General features: G+C 44.4%; 1 protein-coding gene, 1 non-coding gene and 1 pseudogene across 2 annotated transcripts; all 3 read left to right on the top strand.

Annotated features, from left to right (window-relative positions):
• Positions 1 to 5,309: 5,309 nt before the first annotated feature.
• On the top strand, positions 5,310 to 7,013 carry LOC147967179 (putative E3 ubiquitin-protein ligase ARI10 pseudogene; annotated as a pseudogene).
• A 1,342-nt stretch (positions 7,014 to 8,355) lies between these two features.
• LOC125517711 (small nucleolar RNA Z223) lies at positions 8,356 to 8,451 on the top strand. Its single transcript, XR_007287754.1, has one exon. It is a non-coding gene; the product is annotated as a small nucleolar RNA Z223 (small nucleolar RNA).
• Positions 8,452 to 12,588: 4,137 nt separating this feature from the next.
• Positions 12,589 to 13,092, top strand: LOC125517095 (putative invertase inhibitor). The gene has a single exon (XM_048682295.1). The coding sequence runs from the start codon at positions 12,589 to 12,591 to the stop codon at positions 13,090 to 13,092; it is 504 nt and encodes a 167-aa protein (XP_048538252.1).
• Positions 13,093 to 19,632: the final 6,540 nt, after the last annotated feature.

Below are 19,632 nucleotides of genomic sequence, written 5' to 3'. Positions count from 1 at the left end.
TATCTTGCAGATGGTATATATCCTCCTTGGTGCACATTTTTCAAGAGCATCAAAGAACCCAAAACAAAAAAAAAGTGAATTTGCAAGGGTGCAAGAGGCAGCCTGAAAAGACATTGAAAGAGCATTCAGTGTTTTGCAATCTAGGTTTGCCATTGTCCGTGGTCTTGCTCGTTTTTGGGATAAGAAAATCCTAAAGAACATCATGACTTGCTGTGTTATCCTGCACAATATGATTCTTGAAGATGAGATAGGAATGAACTTAGAATTCTTTTACGACAATGTGGGTAGCCGTGTCAAACCAGCTAGAGACCCAAACCGCATTAGAGCTTTTCTTCAGACATACAAGGAGACTGAAAATGCAAACACACACTTACAGCTTCAAGAAGATCTCATTGAGCATCATTGGCAAAGGGCTGGACAATGACTAATTTTTGTATTCGTTTGTATTTGTATTCATGACAAGTTTTGTATTGCATTATTTTAAGTTTGCTACGGTGATTTGAATAATTATTTGTAATGCGGATGATTATTGTTTTATGTTTGATTTGAATAATTCAGTTTGTTTTCGATTGTTGAATTATGTTGGATTTGAGATTTGCGGACTGATGATATGCGGGGATGCAGCGGCGCAAAGAGCAGAACCCGCATAGCCGACCCGTAAAAAAGCATATTCAACGAATATACTTTTTTACAGATCCGTTTGGGGGGTCAGCATCTGTGCCAGCCCGCGCCGGCCCGCAAAAGTTGTTTTGCGCGAACTGCAAACGCGTTTTGTGGGACGGTGTTTTGCGGGGTCTGCTAGAGTTGCTCTAATGGCTGACATTGTGGTTGACACATACAACCGCATTTAACGGTTGTGGACCCAGTCAATAAGTTCGCGGGATCAGCCGGGTGACATGTAGCGCGGCCTTTGACATAAACACCTCAGAGTTTGGTTACCACTAAATTATGTTAAAAAACAAAATGAATTAATTTTGTTTTTATAAATAGCAAAATATAAAATTTATTCGATACTTACCTTTTTCAATCGGTTTTCTTCCAACGATTGACATTCCCATCGAGCATTGCTGTATTTATGATCATGCCTATATATTTGCACCATCTACATATGATTTTTTATCAAACACCATAAGCAACACATATAGTCATCAAGGTAACCATGGCACAAACCATGAGGCATTGGCAATACTGTCTCGTCATCCTCCTCCTGATCCTCATGTCATCTAGCAATTTCACTCTAGATGACACATCCAAGACCATCGCCGGAAACAACAAGGACACCGGTTATGAAAACTTATGAAAACTGCATCAAAATTTTCCAAGATAACAATGCCAGCGCCATCGCCAATAAGCGCGGCCTCGACGACATCGCTAAGAATATCAGTTGTGCAACAACCTTAGACATCCGCAGGCGCATCAATGCCCTCATGGCTTCGGAGGACATCAAGATCCATGGGGGCACCTCTCGGACAGTCGGTGGTATACTAAGACGCGGTGAACATGATCAAGGCGGTGGTGAACCTCAACATCGTGATATCAGGCACCGGCACCTGTGAGGAAGTGTTCCGCGTGCTAGGCATGACTTTGTTGACGTATAATGTACTGTCTAGTCTCTTCCATCATATCGGTCTTTTGGTTGCATTGGCTAGAGCATGCACTTCTACATGGTATCAGAGCCAAGAGGTCTTGAGTTCAATACCCGGCTGGCGCAATTAAATTGCACCCTACTTTTGGTCCATGTTTAGGCCTGAGGGAGCCACACGTGAGGGGGAGTGTTGACGTATAATGTGCTGTCTAATCTCTTCCACCAGATCGGTCTTTTGGTTGCATTGGCTAGAGCATGCACTTCTACATACTTCATCACTGGCCGCCGATGACACCAAGTTCATTAAGTACTGTTCCATTGTTCTCATTAAGTATTGGGAATCCAAGACGGACAGGGAGCATGGAGCAACACCTTGCACTCAGCTGCCCTCGACTCTTGGGATCTACACGAGCCGGATCAAGTATCTGAACCCATGCATGACACACCATCTGACAAATCCGACCCGTACCTGTGGTGATAGAATGAATGCATATTTCCTATTAATGCTCGTGATTATTTAGGAGATCTGATGCCCTGAGATGAGATATACCCATCTAACTAATCCTATATAGCGTAATAGTTGATCCCACTAACTTCAATTCTCTCAACATGCCACTATGCCATCTCATCATATCACATGCATGAGAAAATATACTTATATTAACATTCACTATGCATGAGAAAATACTTATATTAACATGCACTTTGCCATGGCAAATTTAAGTAGTAGTTGCCATGGGCAGAATTGCTATGAGTAGTTTCCATGGCAAATTTATGTAGTAGTTGCTATGGCAAATTTTCTGCAATTGTTGCCATGTGCAGAATTGTTACGAGTAGTTGTCGTGGCTAATTTTTTAGGTAGTCGCCATGGTAAATTTTTTGGGCAGTTGCCATGGCTTAATTCTAGAGTAGTTGACATGACATAATTGGCATGATTTTTCGTTCGGTTTTTATATAACCTTGCATTTTTATTACATTTTTTTCATCAAAGCTTTTTGTTCTACTAATTTTTTTTAGCATGGCAAATTGCTATTCAGTTTTTCACACATCATCTTTTGGCCTTTTGTCATGGAAAAGTGTCTATTTTTGTCATGTTTTTAGAGATATGTAATTTTTTGCCATGGAAAATGATGTATAATTCATAGCATTTTTTTCATACATTCCTCATTCATTAGACATTGTTTAGTTTCACATACCATGGCAAATCACTAAGAATTTACATACTATTTTGCCATGGCAAATCATCATCAATTGACATGACAAATTTACAATCCTTTCATAGCCACCATCTTTTCGTTTAGTAAATAGCCGCATGGCAATTTCTTTGATATGCATTTTTCCTTGATTTTTTTCATAGACCATGGCAACTTAAGTTAATGTTGCATGACAATAGCAGTTTAAAGGGCATGACAAATTCTACTCTTTTTGTTAAAAGGGCAACAGATTACTTTCTTTTATGCGACCGTGGCAACTTATTTTTGCATGGAGCATAGCAAATGTAGTACATGGTCCTCCTAGGGTTTTGCCATCTGCAAAGTGCTTTTTGTCGGTAAATTAACATGATACCATAAAAACAAATTTATGCCCAGCCAAAAATGTTCCAGGGCAAATTTTTAGGAGTGAGCATGCAAAATTTAGTAATTTACCATGGAAAAAATGTATCATGGCAAATTTAGTTTAATGGATCATGGCAAATTTAATTAACATATCATGGTAATTTTAGTAATTGGCCATGCCATTTTTTTAATTCTCTTCAACATGGTACAATTATATATATTTTTATGGGGCGACGACAAATTTAGCTCATGGTCATGGAATTTTTTTCATGCATCATGGCATTTTTAGTGCATGGACCATGTCTAATTTTACTTTATAGCCATGTCAACTTTGCACTTTTTTCCTTCGCAATCTTGCCTTTTCTTTTGCCATGGAAATTTTTACTTTATATCCATGGCAATTTCTGCCTTTTTTGCCATGGCAATTTTGTTATTATTTCCCATGCCATTTTTTTACCTTTTTAAGTGCCATGCCAACTCAACCTTTTCTATCTTGCCATGGTAATTTTACCTTTATATACATGGCAAATTAATTCTTGTTCACATGGCAAATTAGCTTATGGTCACATGGCAAATTCATAACATTTTTGTTTCTCTAGTATTTTGTTTCATAGCATGACAAATTCATTTGTGAGCACATGGCAAATTCATACATACACTGCCATGGCAATTAGTCTTTTTTGTTGCCATGACACCTTACACCTTTTTTGCTATGTTACATTAGTTGATTTTGTTGTTGTGATGAGAATTTTGACCCAATTTCAGAGTCTGTAAAATTGCCATGGCAATTACTACACCTTTTCTTGTCGTGAGGTTTATGACACTTTTTTGTTTGTTTTTTTGTTTTGCACATAATTTTTTGTACTCTGATCTATATGGATTTTCCATTAAGCATGGCAACTTAGAGCAACTCTAGCAGACGGCGCCGGAACTGGAGGTCTTCGAGCTCCTCGTGGTGGCACCGGCGCTCCGTCTCCTCACGCACGCTCCGCTCGGCAATGGTGGCCGCAACTGCGTCGACGTCGGCGACGAAGTCCTCCGGCCCGACGACTCTGCGGCGGCCGAGCTCCTCGGGCTCCTCTTTGACGGGGACGAACTCAAAGTCCTCCGGCTCCTCCGACCACTCCCTATTCACAGGGAGAAGGCCCGCGTCGGAAGAGGAGGACCTCCTGGCGTAGGAAGATCTCGCCGTGGAGAAGGACGTGGCAGAGGACGGGGTACGGCCGTGCCGACGGTCGTACTCGTCCGTCTCGCGGACGCGGAAGCTCGGTGGCGGCGAGAGGCCGCGGTTGGTCCACTTCCTTGCCCCGCGCTTCCGACCGGATGAGCCGCTCGCGCTCGGGGTTGCTTCCGCCGCCGGATCTGCTGTGAGAGCCGCATCCGGAGCTCCACATGCGGCCCCATATGGCGGCTGGAGGCGGAAGGTGGTCGCCGGCGGCGAGAAATGTGGAGAAGAGGGGGGGTGGGGAATTGCGTGGCTCGGCGGCGGCGGGGGATAGGGTTTCGACCCGCAAACGCGCCGTGGAATCGTAGATATAGTGATCGGGGCGTGCGGTTTGCGGGCCGCGGCAAATTTTTTTACGGACCGGACAAGTGTGCGGGCTCTGTTCTGACCGAAAATTTGGGCCGAGTCCATATACTCGCCGGAATTTTACGGTTTCACGGTTTTTGCGAGATCTGCTAGAGTTGCTTTTGTGCAACTAGTTTCAATCAACATATAAACAACATCAAAAATACGTACAAGACATGCATTGTTGTAGAATCGTTGGTTTTTGCTGTTGTTTCATTACAAAAATGTTGGTAATTTTGCATGTCTTTTTTTTCCTTCCTAAAGTCGGGGGGTGAAAAACAAAGGCCTTTTTTTTTTCTCTGCAGCTAATACCGGGCTTTTTTCAGCCCATCTTTTTTACCTGGCGATATCTTTCGTTTCCTGGTGATTCCACCGAACGTTTTCGTTCGGTCCGTCAGCTCCGTTATCACCGTCCAATAGAAAAGAGTTTGAGTCCATTAAATAAGGCATAAATTGGTTAGTAGCGGATATAAAAGGTAGTTTGAGAAAGCCAATCTAATTGGCAGCATAAATTGGTTAGGCGACGTACGCTAGGGTTACCCTACACCCTCGTCAAGAACAGGGGCGGGCTTCCCTAGGCCACTAGCCGGCGGCGCGGATGACATCCGGCTACAACAGCGTCGACGGCGAGAGCTCTTGCGACAAGAGACGCGAAAGAGACGGCCAGAGCTCCTGCAACAAGAGACGCGAAATAGACAGCGACTCCGTGGAGGACGATGGCGAGGATTGCATCTATGAATACGACGACGATGATGACAGCGGCGGCGTCTACGACGATGATGAATACATGAGCGACGCGGAGGAAACAAGGGTCCACGTCGCCCCAGTGACGTACGTCGTCCTAACCGAGGACGACGTCCTCAAACGGCAGGCGGATGACACGGCCAGCATCGCCGAGGTCCTTTCGATCCCGCCGGCCTTCGCGGCCTTCCTCCTCCGGCGATACAAGTGGATGCCCTCTAACCTCCAGGACGACTGGTTCTCGGACGACCGCCGCGTCCGCGACGCCGCCGGCCTGCCGGCGGACGGCAGCGCCCCCGTCGCCACGGCGCTCAGCCCCAGGCCGCTCATCTGCGCCATCTGCTTCGACCGGTACCCCGCAGGTGCGACGAGATCGGCGTCGTGCTCCTCCCACTTCTACTGCGATGGCTGCTGGCGCGGGTACGTCGGTGCCGCCGTGGGCGACGGCCCCCGGTGCCTCTCGCTGCGGTGCCCGGACCCGGCCTGCTCCGCCGCCGTCGTCGGTGGCCTCGTCGACGCCGTGGCCGGGGCCGCTGACAGGGAGCGGTACGTGCGGTTCGCGCTTCGGTCGTACGTGGAGGAGAGCGGTGGCCGGATCAAGTGGTGCCCCGGCGCCGGCTGCTCCCATGCCGTCGAGTTCGTCGGCTGCGCCGGCTACGACGCCACGGACGTGTTCTGCAAGTGCAGGCACGGCTTCTGCTGGAGCTGCGGCGAGGAGGCCCACCGGCCGGTGTCGTGTGGCACGGTGCGCGCGTGGCTGGCGAAGAACAAGTCTGACTCGGAGACGGCGAACTGGATGCTGGCCAACACTAAGGTCTGCCCAAAGTGTCGGTGCGCGATCGAGAAGAACAATGGCTGCAACCACATGAGCTGCCCCTGCGGCCACCACTTCTGCTGGCTCTGCTTCAAGCCGGCGGGGACGCAGGAGCACTACGCCTGCCAGGGCGACATCTACCGGCCGAGGAGGGACACCACCAGCAGCAAGGCTGCCGGCGGCAGCAAGGCCGCCGTGGAGACCAAGGAGGAGGCGACAGCGCGGCAGGCCAGGGCGTCGCTGGACAGGTACCTGTTCCACTACGAGCGGTGGGCGGGCAACCTCAAGTCGCTGGAGAAGGCGCATCAGGACATGGACAAGCTGGAGAGGTCGGAGCTCGAGGAGATGGCCGCGGCGGCCGGCGTCAAGGCGGTGACGGAGCTTGAGTTCGTGATGGAGGCGTACAAGGAGATCGTCTATGGCCGGCGGGTGCTGCGGTGGGCGCACGCATACGGCTACTACCTGGACCCGGAGCGCGACGGCAAGAAGCGCGAGCTGTTCGACTACCTGCAGGCCGAGGCCAACGCGTCACTGGAGCAACTGCACAAGTGCGCCGAGGTGGACAGGAAGAAGATCTTCCCCTCCCATGGCGAGGGCGAGGCCGCCGATGTCTCGATGGTGAAGAAGGTGTTCAAAGATTACAGGGATAAGATGGTGAACTTGACCGTAGCGTCGCGGACCTTCATGGGGAACCTTGTCAAGGCATTTGAGACCAATCTGCCCGAGGTCGGCAAAATGAACTGGTGATGAATGATGAGTGCCCCTACTCTGTTGCGTGCCCCTGGATGGAACATGGTATTTCAATTCTTTTGGTTGATTTCTCTTCTTCTAATTAAGGTTGATCATAACTGTAATATGCGAACGTTGCAATATGATTTTTTCTTGTTTAAATGATTCTTTATTTCAACTTTTGCACAAGGAATTGCACTCCATCATTCACTATTTAAAATGTTTTGGTTTGGTTCTCCAATATGGAGAACCTATTTCCACATGCCCGCGGCCAGATAAGAAACCTTTTTTTGTTTTGGTTCCTCCTTTGAGCCACATAAGAACCATTTTGTTTCATTTGGCTATAGCTCTACCACATGTGGATATTGGAGAACCTATTTCCACAAACCAATAACTGAGAACTGCCCATGAAAATCCATCGGATGAAGCAACACGATCAAAATTAAAATATATATTCACAATAGGATAAGCTTTCATTTTAAACTTTGAATGAAATGATTTTCACATGAGGAATCACTAGTAAAAAATGGAATTTTCATGAGTGGTTTCTTATGTGAGTCACCTCTTGTGAAAATCTCTGGAAAGTATTTCTTTTTTATATCTTCGTACTTCAGTTTTTATACCTTTTTACTTAAGTTGAGTTTGGTAATGGTTTTTTTATATCCATCCCTATACATTAAGATTTATAAAATATTTGCAAACTCAAGTGACCTGCCTGTGAAAATCTCCCTATAGATTATAAGTGATACATGCAGTTTTACTGCACTTTATAATCTGTAACACATTTTTATTTGGACCATTTTTAATTAGGGTTGGATACCAAATTCATCTGTTTGATTTTAAAGTTAATTTTTAATTTAGGAGCTCACATGTATGTATTATAAATAGTAAAGTTGAATGAACACAATGTTTACCTTTGCGCGGAGGATACAAGATGAAAGCCACATGGAATATGGTTTTTCTGCATCTCTAGAGGAATACGTGGGTGGGAGGTTTCTGAACTGCACAAATCCTTGCGCAATTGCCAACAGAAAGAGGATCCCACGGAACATATATGCTGTAAACCTAGGAACAAAATCACCGGAGGAGAGGAGCAAAAATAAGTTCTTCGTTACTCCGCTTATTATCTGATGCCACCCATCAGTTTCAACAATCGGTTTCAACTTTCAACCCAGTTTTTGAAGAGGTTAGCTGCGCAATTTTGGTTGCTGGAAGTATTGGTGTTTTCTTGATGACATCATACATGTGTTTCTGATTAATTCATGAAGTACAAGGGGAAATATGTTTGAATTTCTTAATATGAGTAATAGGAATGTAAATTCTTATTTTTGCGCTCTTTAGATTTGTGTTTTCTGGTTTGATATGGTGGTGGTCATAAACACTTTCAGCAAACATGCATCTTCTGCTTCTGAGAATTCATGACTGACAAACCTGTTATATTGATCTTGAGCCATTGCAATTGATAAAAGTTGTGTACCAAAATAACTGGAACATTCTATTTTTCTTGAAGGTTTTAGTACATGTGAATCACCACAATCTCGACAGAAAAAAAAAAGTGAGTCGCCAAGATAGTTAACCTTTTTATTTTGTCCTAGCCGATGCTTTCGTTTTTTTTTTGCGGCTTCCTTGCCGATGCTATCCAAGTATAGAAACCCATGCACTCAACTCCACACATGCCCATCCTCGTCTGGTGTTTATGTCTGCACTTTTTTTTCTGTAGTGCGCATCCATGTGCCTATTTCTAAATTCTAATGCTACTAAGGCCATCTCTAGCCGATCCCCTAAAAGTTAAGGGAGTAAAACCTTTAGTGGAGTATATATACTCCACTAATTTTGGGCCGTTTCTAACTGATCCCCTAAACCTAACGAAGTAAACTTCAATTTGATCTAATTCAAAGCAATTTGAAACGAAAGTAGCATTGCATTCACACATAAACATAGATAGTTCTGCACAACCGAACATAAAACACAAATTTAAACTAAACTAAGCTTAACTAAACTACTTTCGGTCGAATGTGAGGTCGAGCCAAACCTTCCTTGTCAGGTACGGTGCACCGCGATTTGGGTCCGGGCCGGTGTCGTCGTCTTCTTCATCGGGGAAGACACTCCTCCACTCGTCGACGTCGATCTCCTCATCCTTCCCGCCCACCTCGCCGCCTTGGACCTCGTCGTCGAAGATAAGGTAACCTCGCCGCCGACGTCGGCAAAGATCATCCGCTCCGCCTCCACGAGCCACGTAGGCCTCGTCGGCGGCCTCGGCCTCGAGGCTCTCCCTCGCCTCGCGGTCCTCCAGCGCCATACCCGAGCTCACCACCCCCGGCTTCGGCGGGAAGAGGTGGACCGGACGTGTGCCGCGTACACATATTTGCGAACATATATACCTAAATAGTATATCCCCACTAACTCCAATTCTCTCAACATGCAAGTATGCAACTATGCCATCTCATCATGTAACATGCATGAGAAACACTTATATTAACCTGCACTAAGCATGTTACTTATGTTCAATTCTCACTAACTCTAATTCGCTCAACATGCATATATGTCACCTAACCATGTCATCATGCAAGAGAAAACACACGTATCAACATAAGAAGTGCATGGATGAACCCGGGTACATATGAACATACTTTGAAAAACACATTTTTAAATGTTAAAAAATATGGAAAAAGTTGCACGGGTACGTCTCCATGTTCTATGTGCGTGCATAAAGTTTAACCGAAAAATAACTTCTTTTGTGACCTATGCAAAAAGGACTAAAAATTAAGTAGGAAGACTATTTGCAAGCACTGAAATTTGTCTTTTTGTGGAAACAAAAAAGACATTTTTTCACAAAACTTTGTGCCATGTACACATATTTGCGAACATGTGTGCGTGATATTTTCTTTTGAATTTTTTGACATTTTAAAACGTGCTTAAAATGCATTTTTTTTTAAAACCGGGCTCATATGCCCATGGGTTCAGGGGGTGCCCTCTCATATCAACATGCACTCATATCAAGACATATTCTATAAGTTTAGAATAATAAAATGCAATAAAATTGTACTTTAGTTTCAATTCACATATTGTTAGGTTAAATACTAATGTTTCATGCACCTAATTCCAATTGAAATAATTGCAACATATACCCGCCCACTGCAACGCGCATGGTATAATCTCTAGTATCGGAGAAAGAGCCAGACAACTACGACACCAACCGCTAACATGACCCACAAACCACACCATAAATAACTGGCCATATGTCGGGCTGGGCCTAAAAAAGCCTGCAGCAGAAAATCCAGCCCTGATTTTCGGGCCTACATTTCAAGTCCAAGCCCGGCCATCAGTGGAAAATCCCGTTGGGCCTTGGCCGGGCCTCTTCCTTAAAACATGCATATGCAAAGCTCAAGCCCGACACGCCCCTGCCTTTGGGCTCAAAACATAGGTCCAAGCTCGGCCCATGGGCAAGACCATGCTAGGTCGGGTCGGGGCCACCGTGCCGGGTTTCCCATGGACAGGTATAACCGTAACCTTCACTCGCAAAAAATATACTATATAACAGTGACCTTAACGACTGGGCAAGAAAGGACAGAAGGATCACAAACCGAGTTGACCAGGTCCCGCAGCATCTAAAACAGCTAATTTTTTCAAATAATACAATTTTTATTAAATTTCAGAAATAATAAGCCGTAATTATATTTTTAGGAAATATTACCCAGTCGGCCTACTGCTGACCGATTGGACCGCTGCCGGCTGATTGGATCCAGTCGACACACTGCTGGCCGATTGGCACCCAGTCTGCTTCCTCTAGGCTGACAGATGCATGCACCAATTTATCTGTTGAATAGGTATTTGAAAAATGTTGAGAAAAATGTTCATCATGCATATAAAAATGTTAATCAAGAATTTGTAAAAAATATTGAACAAGTATTTTAAAAATGTTGAACAAATATTTGAAAAATTGTTGAATAAGTATTTTAAAAAATGTTGATCATGTATATAAAAATGTTAATCAAGCATTTTCCAAAAATGTTGAACAAGTATTTGAAAAAAATGTGGAACAAGTATTTAAAAAAATATTAATCATGTATATAAAAATGTTGAACAAATATTTGTAAAATGTCGATCATGTATATAAAAATGTGGAATAAGTATTTGAAAAGATTTGGACAAGTATTTAAATATTTTTGAACAAGTATTTTAAAAAATTGAACAAGTATTTGAAAAAATGTTTAACATCTGGAAGCTAGTGGGGTAGTTAGCTACGCTGGGGATTGATGCCTGGTCTCCATGGCAATCACCTGCGCAGCTAACCACTCTATCACCTTCCAGTTACTGGTTAGAAAAGGGATCGCGGCCAACTAGAGGTGACTGAGCTGGTCTTATCCATTATTTCTTTCTTTCTTTTTTCTTTTCTTTCTATTTTTTTCAAATACTTGTTCAAAAAAATTAAATACTTGTTCAAAAAATTTCAAATATTTATTCAACGTTTGTATATACACAATCAACATTTTTACAAATACTTGTTCAACATTTTTATATACATGATTAATATTTTTTAAAATACTTGTTCAACATTTTTTGTAAATGCTTGATTAACATTTTATATACATGATCAACATTTTTTAAAATACTTCTTGAACATTTTTTAAATTCCTATGGAATGGTTTTCAAATATTTGTTCAACTTTTTTCAAATACTTGTTCAATTTTTCAGATGCTTGATTAACATTTTTATATGCATGATCAACATTTTTTCAAATACTTTTTCAATATTTTTTAAATACCTATTCAACAGATAAATGGGTGCATGCACCTGTCGGCCTAGAGGAAGTAGACTAGGTGCTAATCGGCCAATTGGCCAGCAGTGGGCCAACTGGCCGACTGGATCCAATCGGTCAGCAGTAGGCCGACTGGGTAATGTTTTTAAAACATATAATTACGGCGTAATATTTTTGAAATTTAATAAAAAATTGTATTATTTAAAAAAAAAAGCTCTAAAACACGATGATGTCCTTGGCGATCTCCATGCAGGACGTCCAGTGCAGCGGCTTGCCCTTGCTCGACTACGGACGACCATTTTCCAACCATTAATTATACCTCTTTTTTGTTAAGCCAGCACAAGAAAATAGCACTCCATCTAAACAAAAACTTAATTAAGCTGCATGCTATGGTTGTCACTTTCATCAGCCTCTCGAATCCTTTTCCAAAAACCAGCCTCTCGAATCAACACAGAGCTGCGTGTGTAGTGTGGGGCCACCAGGCAGCCATGCATGCATTAATATTTGTCCGAATTTGATTCGTGTGACTGGATCCGTTCCTTTGTCCAGGCATATGACTGCCTGGCTTGGCCAATTTGGGAACAAGATTTGTCGGTGATTCAGTCCGTGGAAAAGGAATAAAATGATTATGTTTATTTATAAATAGCAAAACATAACATTCATTATATATACTTGCCGTTTTCAATCGGTTTGCTACCAAAGATTGATAATACCAATCAAGCATTTCCATATTTACGTACGACCAGGGCTATATATATGCACCATCGAAGTTGATATGATTTGTCATCGAACACCATATCAAGGTAAGGTAATCGTGGCACAAACTAACTAACCATGACGAGGAGGCATTGCCAAGCTCTCTCCTGCTGCCTCGTCGTCCTCCTCCTCTTCATCCTCGCCTCGTCCAGCAGCGCTTCCACTCTAGAACACATGTGCAAGTACGTCGCCACAACCCGCAAGGATATCGGCTACGACTACTGCATCAAGTTTTTCCAAGCCAACAAGACCAGCGCCGCCGCCGACAACCGCGGCCTTGGTGTCATCGCCACGCAGATCAGCCGCGCAGCAGCCTCGGACACCCTCAAGCGAATCGACACCCTCCTGGCTTCGGAGAAGGACAAGAAGATCCATGCGCGCCTCTCTGACTGCCGCGTGCTGTACTCAGCCGCGGTGAACTTGCTCAAGGTGGCGGCGAACCTCAACGCCGTGGTATCGGACACCTACACCTGTGAGAATGGGTTCCGCGTGCTAGGCGTGACTTCACCACTGGCCGCGGAGGACGCCAGATTCCTTAAGGACTGCTCCATCGCTCTCATTATAACGAGCACGTTCTGGTAGACAGTTCTAGTTACGAGTCCATGATCATTTGGATCGTTATATAAACTCTTTGAACACACAATTTCAGATCAATGATTTTGATTTTGGGTATATCGATTTTCTAGATCATTGCTCTAGTTACAGAATTTCTTTGGGACCAGCTATTCGTAAGTTGCCTAAAACGTTATTTTGGGTAAGTCGATTTTCTGGATCATTATTGATTAAGATCCAATGACCGTCCTTTTTTCTTCTTCCTCCAGCTTTCTTCCTCCTTCAACCGTTTCTCCTCTCACAAAATCGCCTTTTCCAAATAGTAAATTCAGTCAACTTACATGTTTTCTAGTGAATGGAAATAGCAATCATCAAAACTATGGCACACATTTTGCATATAATTGTGGTGATAAAAGGAATGCAAATCGCGCATCAATGCTCGTGATTATTTTAGAGATCTGATGCCTTGTGATGAGATACCCACACTACCAAACCATTGGATGGAAGCCTGTATGGTCGTTGGATTATCATGATGGCCTGGTCCGTGGTGCGCATCTTCCGTTGACTGTTTCCAAAATTGAAACCAGGTTAAACAGATTACGTGGGATTTAGTAATAAGGGCATCTTCAATGCCAACCCGCAAATTTGCTCCGGCATCCGTCCATGGATAGAGGGGACTAGTCCACGGACACGGATGCGGGAGCTGACACCCAGCCCAGCAGTGCAAAAATAATATTGTACAGAATCGAACTCACAACCTTGTGCCGGACAAATCATGATTCGACAAACTAAGCTAGCTCCCATTGTGTTGTAATTGAAGGTTCATACAGATTTTAAATAGTCCCACATCGCTCCCTTCAATCCAAACTTCGCAATTTAAAAAAGATCTTCGAGTTTCCTGGGTATCAAGGAGCAATTTCGGGAATCAATAAGGAAGGAAATAATAAGTTGTCCTGATAAGAAAGGAAAAGAGAGAAAATTATGGATGGAAAGAGGGGATTTCAAATCTATTTACAGAGAAGAAAAAGGAAAGAGTGGATAGGTAAACAAGGAAGAGCAAATGGAATTGAATCCAACCACGTGTCGAGGCACGACTTAGAGGCATAATCGCATTGAAGGCATATGTCGCAAGTTAGGCAATCTTCACAACATCCCATGTAATATAGATAATAAAAGGGGAGATAACATAGTTGGCTTATACTCGCCACGTCAATCAAGGTACATAAATAGCATTACAACATTCAAGCACTCATGGCCTGACTACGGCGCCAAAATAAAAGACAACCCAACATGCGACACGGTCCCGATCACCCCAACTGAGCACCACTAATGATCATCAGGAAAAGAAACATAGTATCATTGAGAGTCCTCGTCGAACTCCCACTTGAGCTCAAGTGCGCCATCTGGAGCGGTATCATCAGGCCCTGCATCTGGTGTAATAGTAATCTGTGAGCCACAGGGACTCAGCAATCTCGCACCCTCGCGATCAAGACTATTTAAGCTTAATAGGTAAGGCAAGGTAAATATATGTGGAGCTGCAGCAAGCGACTAGCATATATGGTGGCTATCCTGTTCGCAAAAGAGAGCGAGAAGAGAAGGCAAAGCGCGAACGCATAACTAGAGAGCAATCCTGCGGCAAGCATTACTCCAACACCGTGTCCACTTCCCGGACTCCGCCAAGAAGAGGCCATCAGGGTAACTCACACGGTAGATTCATTTTAATTAAGTTAAGGTTCAAGTTATCTACAACCGGACATTAACAAATTCCCATCTGCCCATAACCGCGGGCACGGCTTTCGAAAGTTCAAATCCCTGCAGGGGAGTCCCAACTTAGCCCATGACAAGCTCTCACGGTCAACGAAGGAATAGACCTCCTCTCGAGACGTTCCGATCAGACTCGGTACCTCGGTTCTTCAAGACACTTCGACAGGTTAAAACTAATCCAGCAACACCGCCCGAATGTGCCGACAAATCTCGATAGGAGCTGCACATATCTCTTTCTCAGGGCACACTCAGATTGTCCTAGGTACGGGTAGGCCAGCCCAGAGTTGCCCCTGGTGGCCACCGGCAGCTGACAGGTGGACCAACACTCAGAGGAGCACTTGCCCGGGGGGGTTTAAAATAAGATGACCCTCGGGCTCCGGAAACCCAAGGGAAAAAAGGCTAGGTGGCAAATGGTAAAACCAAGGTTGGGCATTGCTGGAAAAGCTTAATGTTGGAAATATGCCCTAGAGACAATAATAAATTAGTTATTATTATATTTCCTTGTTCATGATAATCATTTATTATCCATGCTAGAATTGTATTGATAGGAAACTCAGATACATGTGTGGATACATAGACAACACCATGTCCCTAGTAAGCCTCTAGTTGACTAGCTCGTTGATCAATAGATGGTTACGGTTTCCTGACCATGGACATTGGATGTCATTGATAACAGGATCACATCATTAGGAGAATGATGTGATGGACAAAGACCCAATCCTAAGCCTAGCACAAGATCATGTAGTTCGTATGCTAAAGCTTTTCTAATGTCAAGTATCATTTCCTTAGACCATGAGATTGTGCAACTCCCGGATACCGTAGGAGTGCTTTGGGTGTGCCAAACGTCACAACGTAACTGGGTGGCTATAAAGGTACACTACAGGTATCTCCGAAAGTGTCTGTTGGGTTGGCACGAATCGAGACTGGGATTTGTCACTCCATGTAAACGGAGAGGTATCTCTGGGCCCACTCGGTAGGACATCATCATAATGTGCACAATGTGATCAAGGAGTTGATCACGGGATGATCTGTTACGAAACGAGTAAAGAGACTTGCCGGTAACGAGATTGAACAAGGTATCGGGATACCGACGATCGAATCTCGGGCAAGTATCGTACCGATGGACAAAGGGAATTGTATATGGGATTGATTAAGTCCTTGACATCGTGGTTCATCCGATGAGATCGTCGTGGAACATGTGGGAGCCAACATGGGTATCCAGATCCCACTGTTGGTTATTGACCGAAGAGTCATCTCGGTCATGTCTGCATGTCTCCCGAACGCGTAGGGTCTACACACTTAAGGTTCGGTGACGCTAGGGTTATAGAGATATTAGTATGCGGTAACCCGAAAGTTGTTCGGAGTCCCGGATGAGATCCCGGACGTCACGAGGAGTTCCGGAATGGTCCAGAGGTAAAGATTTATATATGGGAAGTCTTGTTTTGGTCGCCGGAAAAGTTTCGCGCATTATCGGTATTGTACCGGGAGTGCCGAAAGGGGTCCGGGGGTCCACCAAGGGGGTCCACCTGCCCCGGGGGGCCACATGGGCTGTAGGGGTGTGCGCCTTGGCCTATATGGGCCAAGGGCACCAGCCCCAAGAGGCCCATGCGCCAAGAGATAAGGGAAAGGAAGAGTCCTAAAGGGGGAAGGCACCTCCTGGGTGCCTTGGGGAGGATGGACTCCTCCCTGGCCGCACCCTTCCTTGGAGGAAGGGCCAAGGCTGCGCCCCCCCCTCTCCCTTGGCCCTATATATAGTGGGGGGAAGGGAGGGCAGCAACACCTAAGCCCTGGCGCCTCCCTCTCCCTCCCATGACACATCTCCCTCCTCCCGCAGCGCTTGGCGAAGCCCTGTTGGAATCCCGCTACTTCCACCACCACGCCGTCGTGCTGCTGGATCTCCATCAACCTCTCCTTCCCCCTTGCTGGATCAAGAAGGAGGAGACGTCACTGCTCCGTACGTGTGTTGAACGCGGAGGTGCCGTCCGTTCGGCGCTAGGATCATCGGTGATTTGGATCACGACAAGTACGACTCCATCAACCCCGTTCTCTTGAACGCTTCCGCGCGCGATCTACAAGGGTATGTAGATCCACTCCTTCCTCGTTGCTAGATGACTCCATAGATAGATCTTGGTGACACGTAGGAAATTTTGAATTTGTGCTACGTTCCCCAACAGTGGCATCATGAGCTAGGTCTATGCGTAGTTTCTATGCACGAGTAGAACACAAAGTAGTTGTGGGCGTTGATTTTGTTCAATATGCTTACCGTTACTAGTCCAATCTTGATTCGGTGGCATTATGGGATGAAGCGGCCCGGACCGACCTTACACGTACTCTTACGTGAGACTGGTTCCACCGACTGACATGCACTAGTTGCATAAGGTGGCTAGAGGGTGTCTGTGTCTCCCACTTTAGTCGGATCGGATTCGATGAAAAGGGTCCTTATGAAGGGTAAATAGCAATTGGCATATCACGTTGTGGTTTTGCGTAGGTAAGAAACGTTCTTGCTAGAAACCCATAGCAGCCACGTAAAACATGCAAACAACAATTAGAGGACGTCTAACTTTTTTTTGCAGGGTATGCTATGTGATGTGATATGGCCAAAAGGATGTGATGAATGATATATGTGATGTATGAGATTGATCATGTTCTTGTAATAGGAATCACGACTTGCATGTCGATGAGTATGACAACCGGCAGGAGCCATAGGAGTTGTCTTAATTTATTTATGACCTGCATGTCAACATAAATGTCATGTAATTACTTTACTTTATTGCTAACCATTAGCTGTAGTAGTAGAAGTAATAGTTGGCGAGACAACTTCATGAAGACACGATGATGGAGATCATGGTGTCATGCCGGTGACGATGATGATCATGGAGCCCCGAAGATGGAGATCAAGAGGAGCAAAGTGATGATGGCCATATCATGTCACTATTTGATTGCATGTGATGTTTATCATGTTTATGCATCTTGTTTACTTAGAACGACGGTAGTAAATAAGATGATCCCTCATAATAATTTCAAGAAAGTGTTCCCCCTAACTGTGCACCGTTGCGAAAGTTCGTCGTTTCAAAGCACCACATGATGATCGGGTGTGATAGATTCTTACGTTCGAATACAACGGGTGTTGACGAGCCTAGCATGTACAGACATGGCCTCGGAACACATGCGGAACACTTAGGTTAACTTGACGAGCCTAGCATGTACAGACATGGCCTCGGAACACAAGAGACCGAAAGGTCGAGCATGAGTCGTATGGTAGATACGATCAACATGAAGATGTTCACCGATGATGACTAGTCCGTCTCACGTGATGATCGGACACGGCCTAGTTGACTCGGATCATGTAATCACTTAGATGACTAGAGGGATGTCTATCTAAGTGGGAGTTCACAAGATGAACTTAATTATCCTGAACATAGTCAAAAGGTCTTCGCAAATTATGTCATAGCTCGCGCTTCAGTTCTACTGTTTAGATATGTTCCTAGAGAAAATTTAGTTGAAAGTTGATAATAGCAATTATGCGGACTAGGTCCGTAAACTGAGGATTGTCCTCATTGCTTCATAGAAGGCTCATGTCCTTAATGCACCGCTCAGTGTGCTGAACCTCGAACGTCGTCTGTGGATGTTGCGAACATCTGACATACACGTTTCGATGACTACATGATAGTTTAGTGCGTAATGCTAAATGGTTTAAAATTGAGGCACCAAAGACGTTTTTGAAACATCGCAGAACATATGAGATGTTCCAAGGACTGAAATTGGGATTTCAGGCTCGTGCCCACGTCAAGAGGTATAAGACCTCCGACGATTTTCTTAGCCTGCAAACTAAGGGAGAAAAGCTCAATTGTTGAGCTTGTGCTCAGATTGTCTAAGTACAACAATCATTTGAATCGAGTGGGAGTTGATCTTCCAGATGAGATAGTGATGTTTCTCCGAAGTCATTACCACCAAGCTGCTAGAGCTTCGTGATGAACTATAATATATCAGGGACATATATGATGATCCTTGAGATATTCGCGATGTTTGACACCACAAAAGTAGAGATCAAGAAGGAGCATCAATTGTTGATGGTTGGTGAAACCACTAGTTTCAAGAAGGGCAAGGGCAAAAAGGGATGCTTCATGAAACGGCAGATCAGCTGCTGCTCTAGTGAAGAAACCCAAGGTTGAACCCAAACCCGAGACTAAGTGCTTCTGTAATAAGGGGAACAGTCACTGAAGCAGAACCACCCTAAATACTTGGTAGATAAGAAGGCTAGCAAGGTCGATAGAAGTATATTGGATGTATTATGTTAATGTGTACTTTACTAGTACTCCTAGTAGCACCAGGGTATTAGATACCGGTTCGGTTGCTAAGTGTTAGTAACTCGAAATAAAAGCTATGGAATAAATGGAGACTAGCCAAAGGTGAGATGACGATATGTGTTGGAAGTATTTCCAAGGTTGATCAAATATCGTACGCTCCCTCTACCATCGAGATTGGTGTTTGCGTTGAGCATAGACATGATTGGATTATGTCTATCGCAATACGGTTATTCATTTAAAGAGAATAATGGTTACTCTGTTTATTTGAATAATACCTTCAATGGTCTTACACCTGAAATGAATGGCTTATTGAATCTCGATCGTAGTGATACACATGTTCATGCCAAAAGATAGTAATGATAGTACCACCTACTTGTGGCACTGCAACTTAAGTCATATCGGTATAAAATGCATGAAGAAGCTCCATGTTGATGGATCTTTGGGCTCACTCGTTTTTGAAAAGTTTGAGACATGCGAACCATGTCTATTGGTGTATATG

The sequence above is a fragment of the Triticum urartu genome, chromosome 6A (assembly GCF_056163025.1).
Source record: "Triticum urartu cultivar PI428250 chromosome 6A, HENAU_Tu73, whole genome shotgun sequence".
NCBI lineage: Eukaryota > Viridiplantae > Streptophyta > Magnoliopsida > Poales > Poaceae > Triticum > Triticum urartu.
Note: the sequence above shows the minus strand (reverse complement) of the source record. Positions and strands in the feature narration are given on the sequence as shown.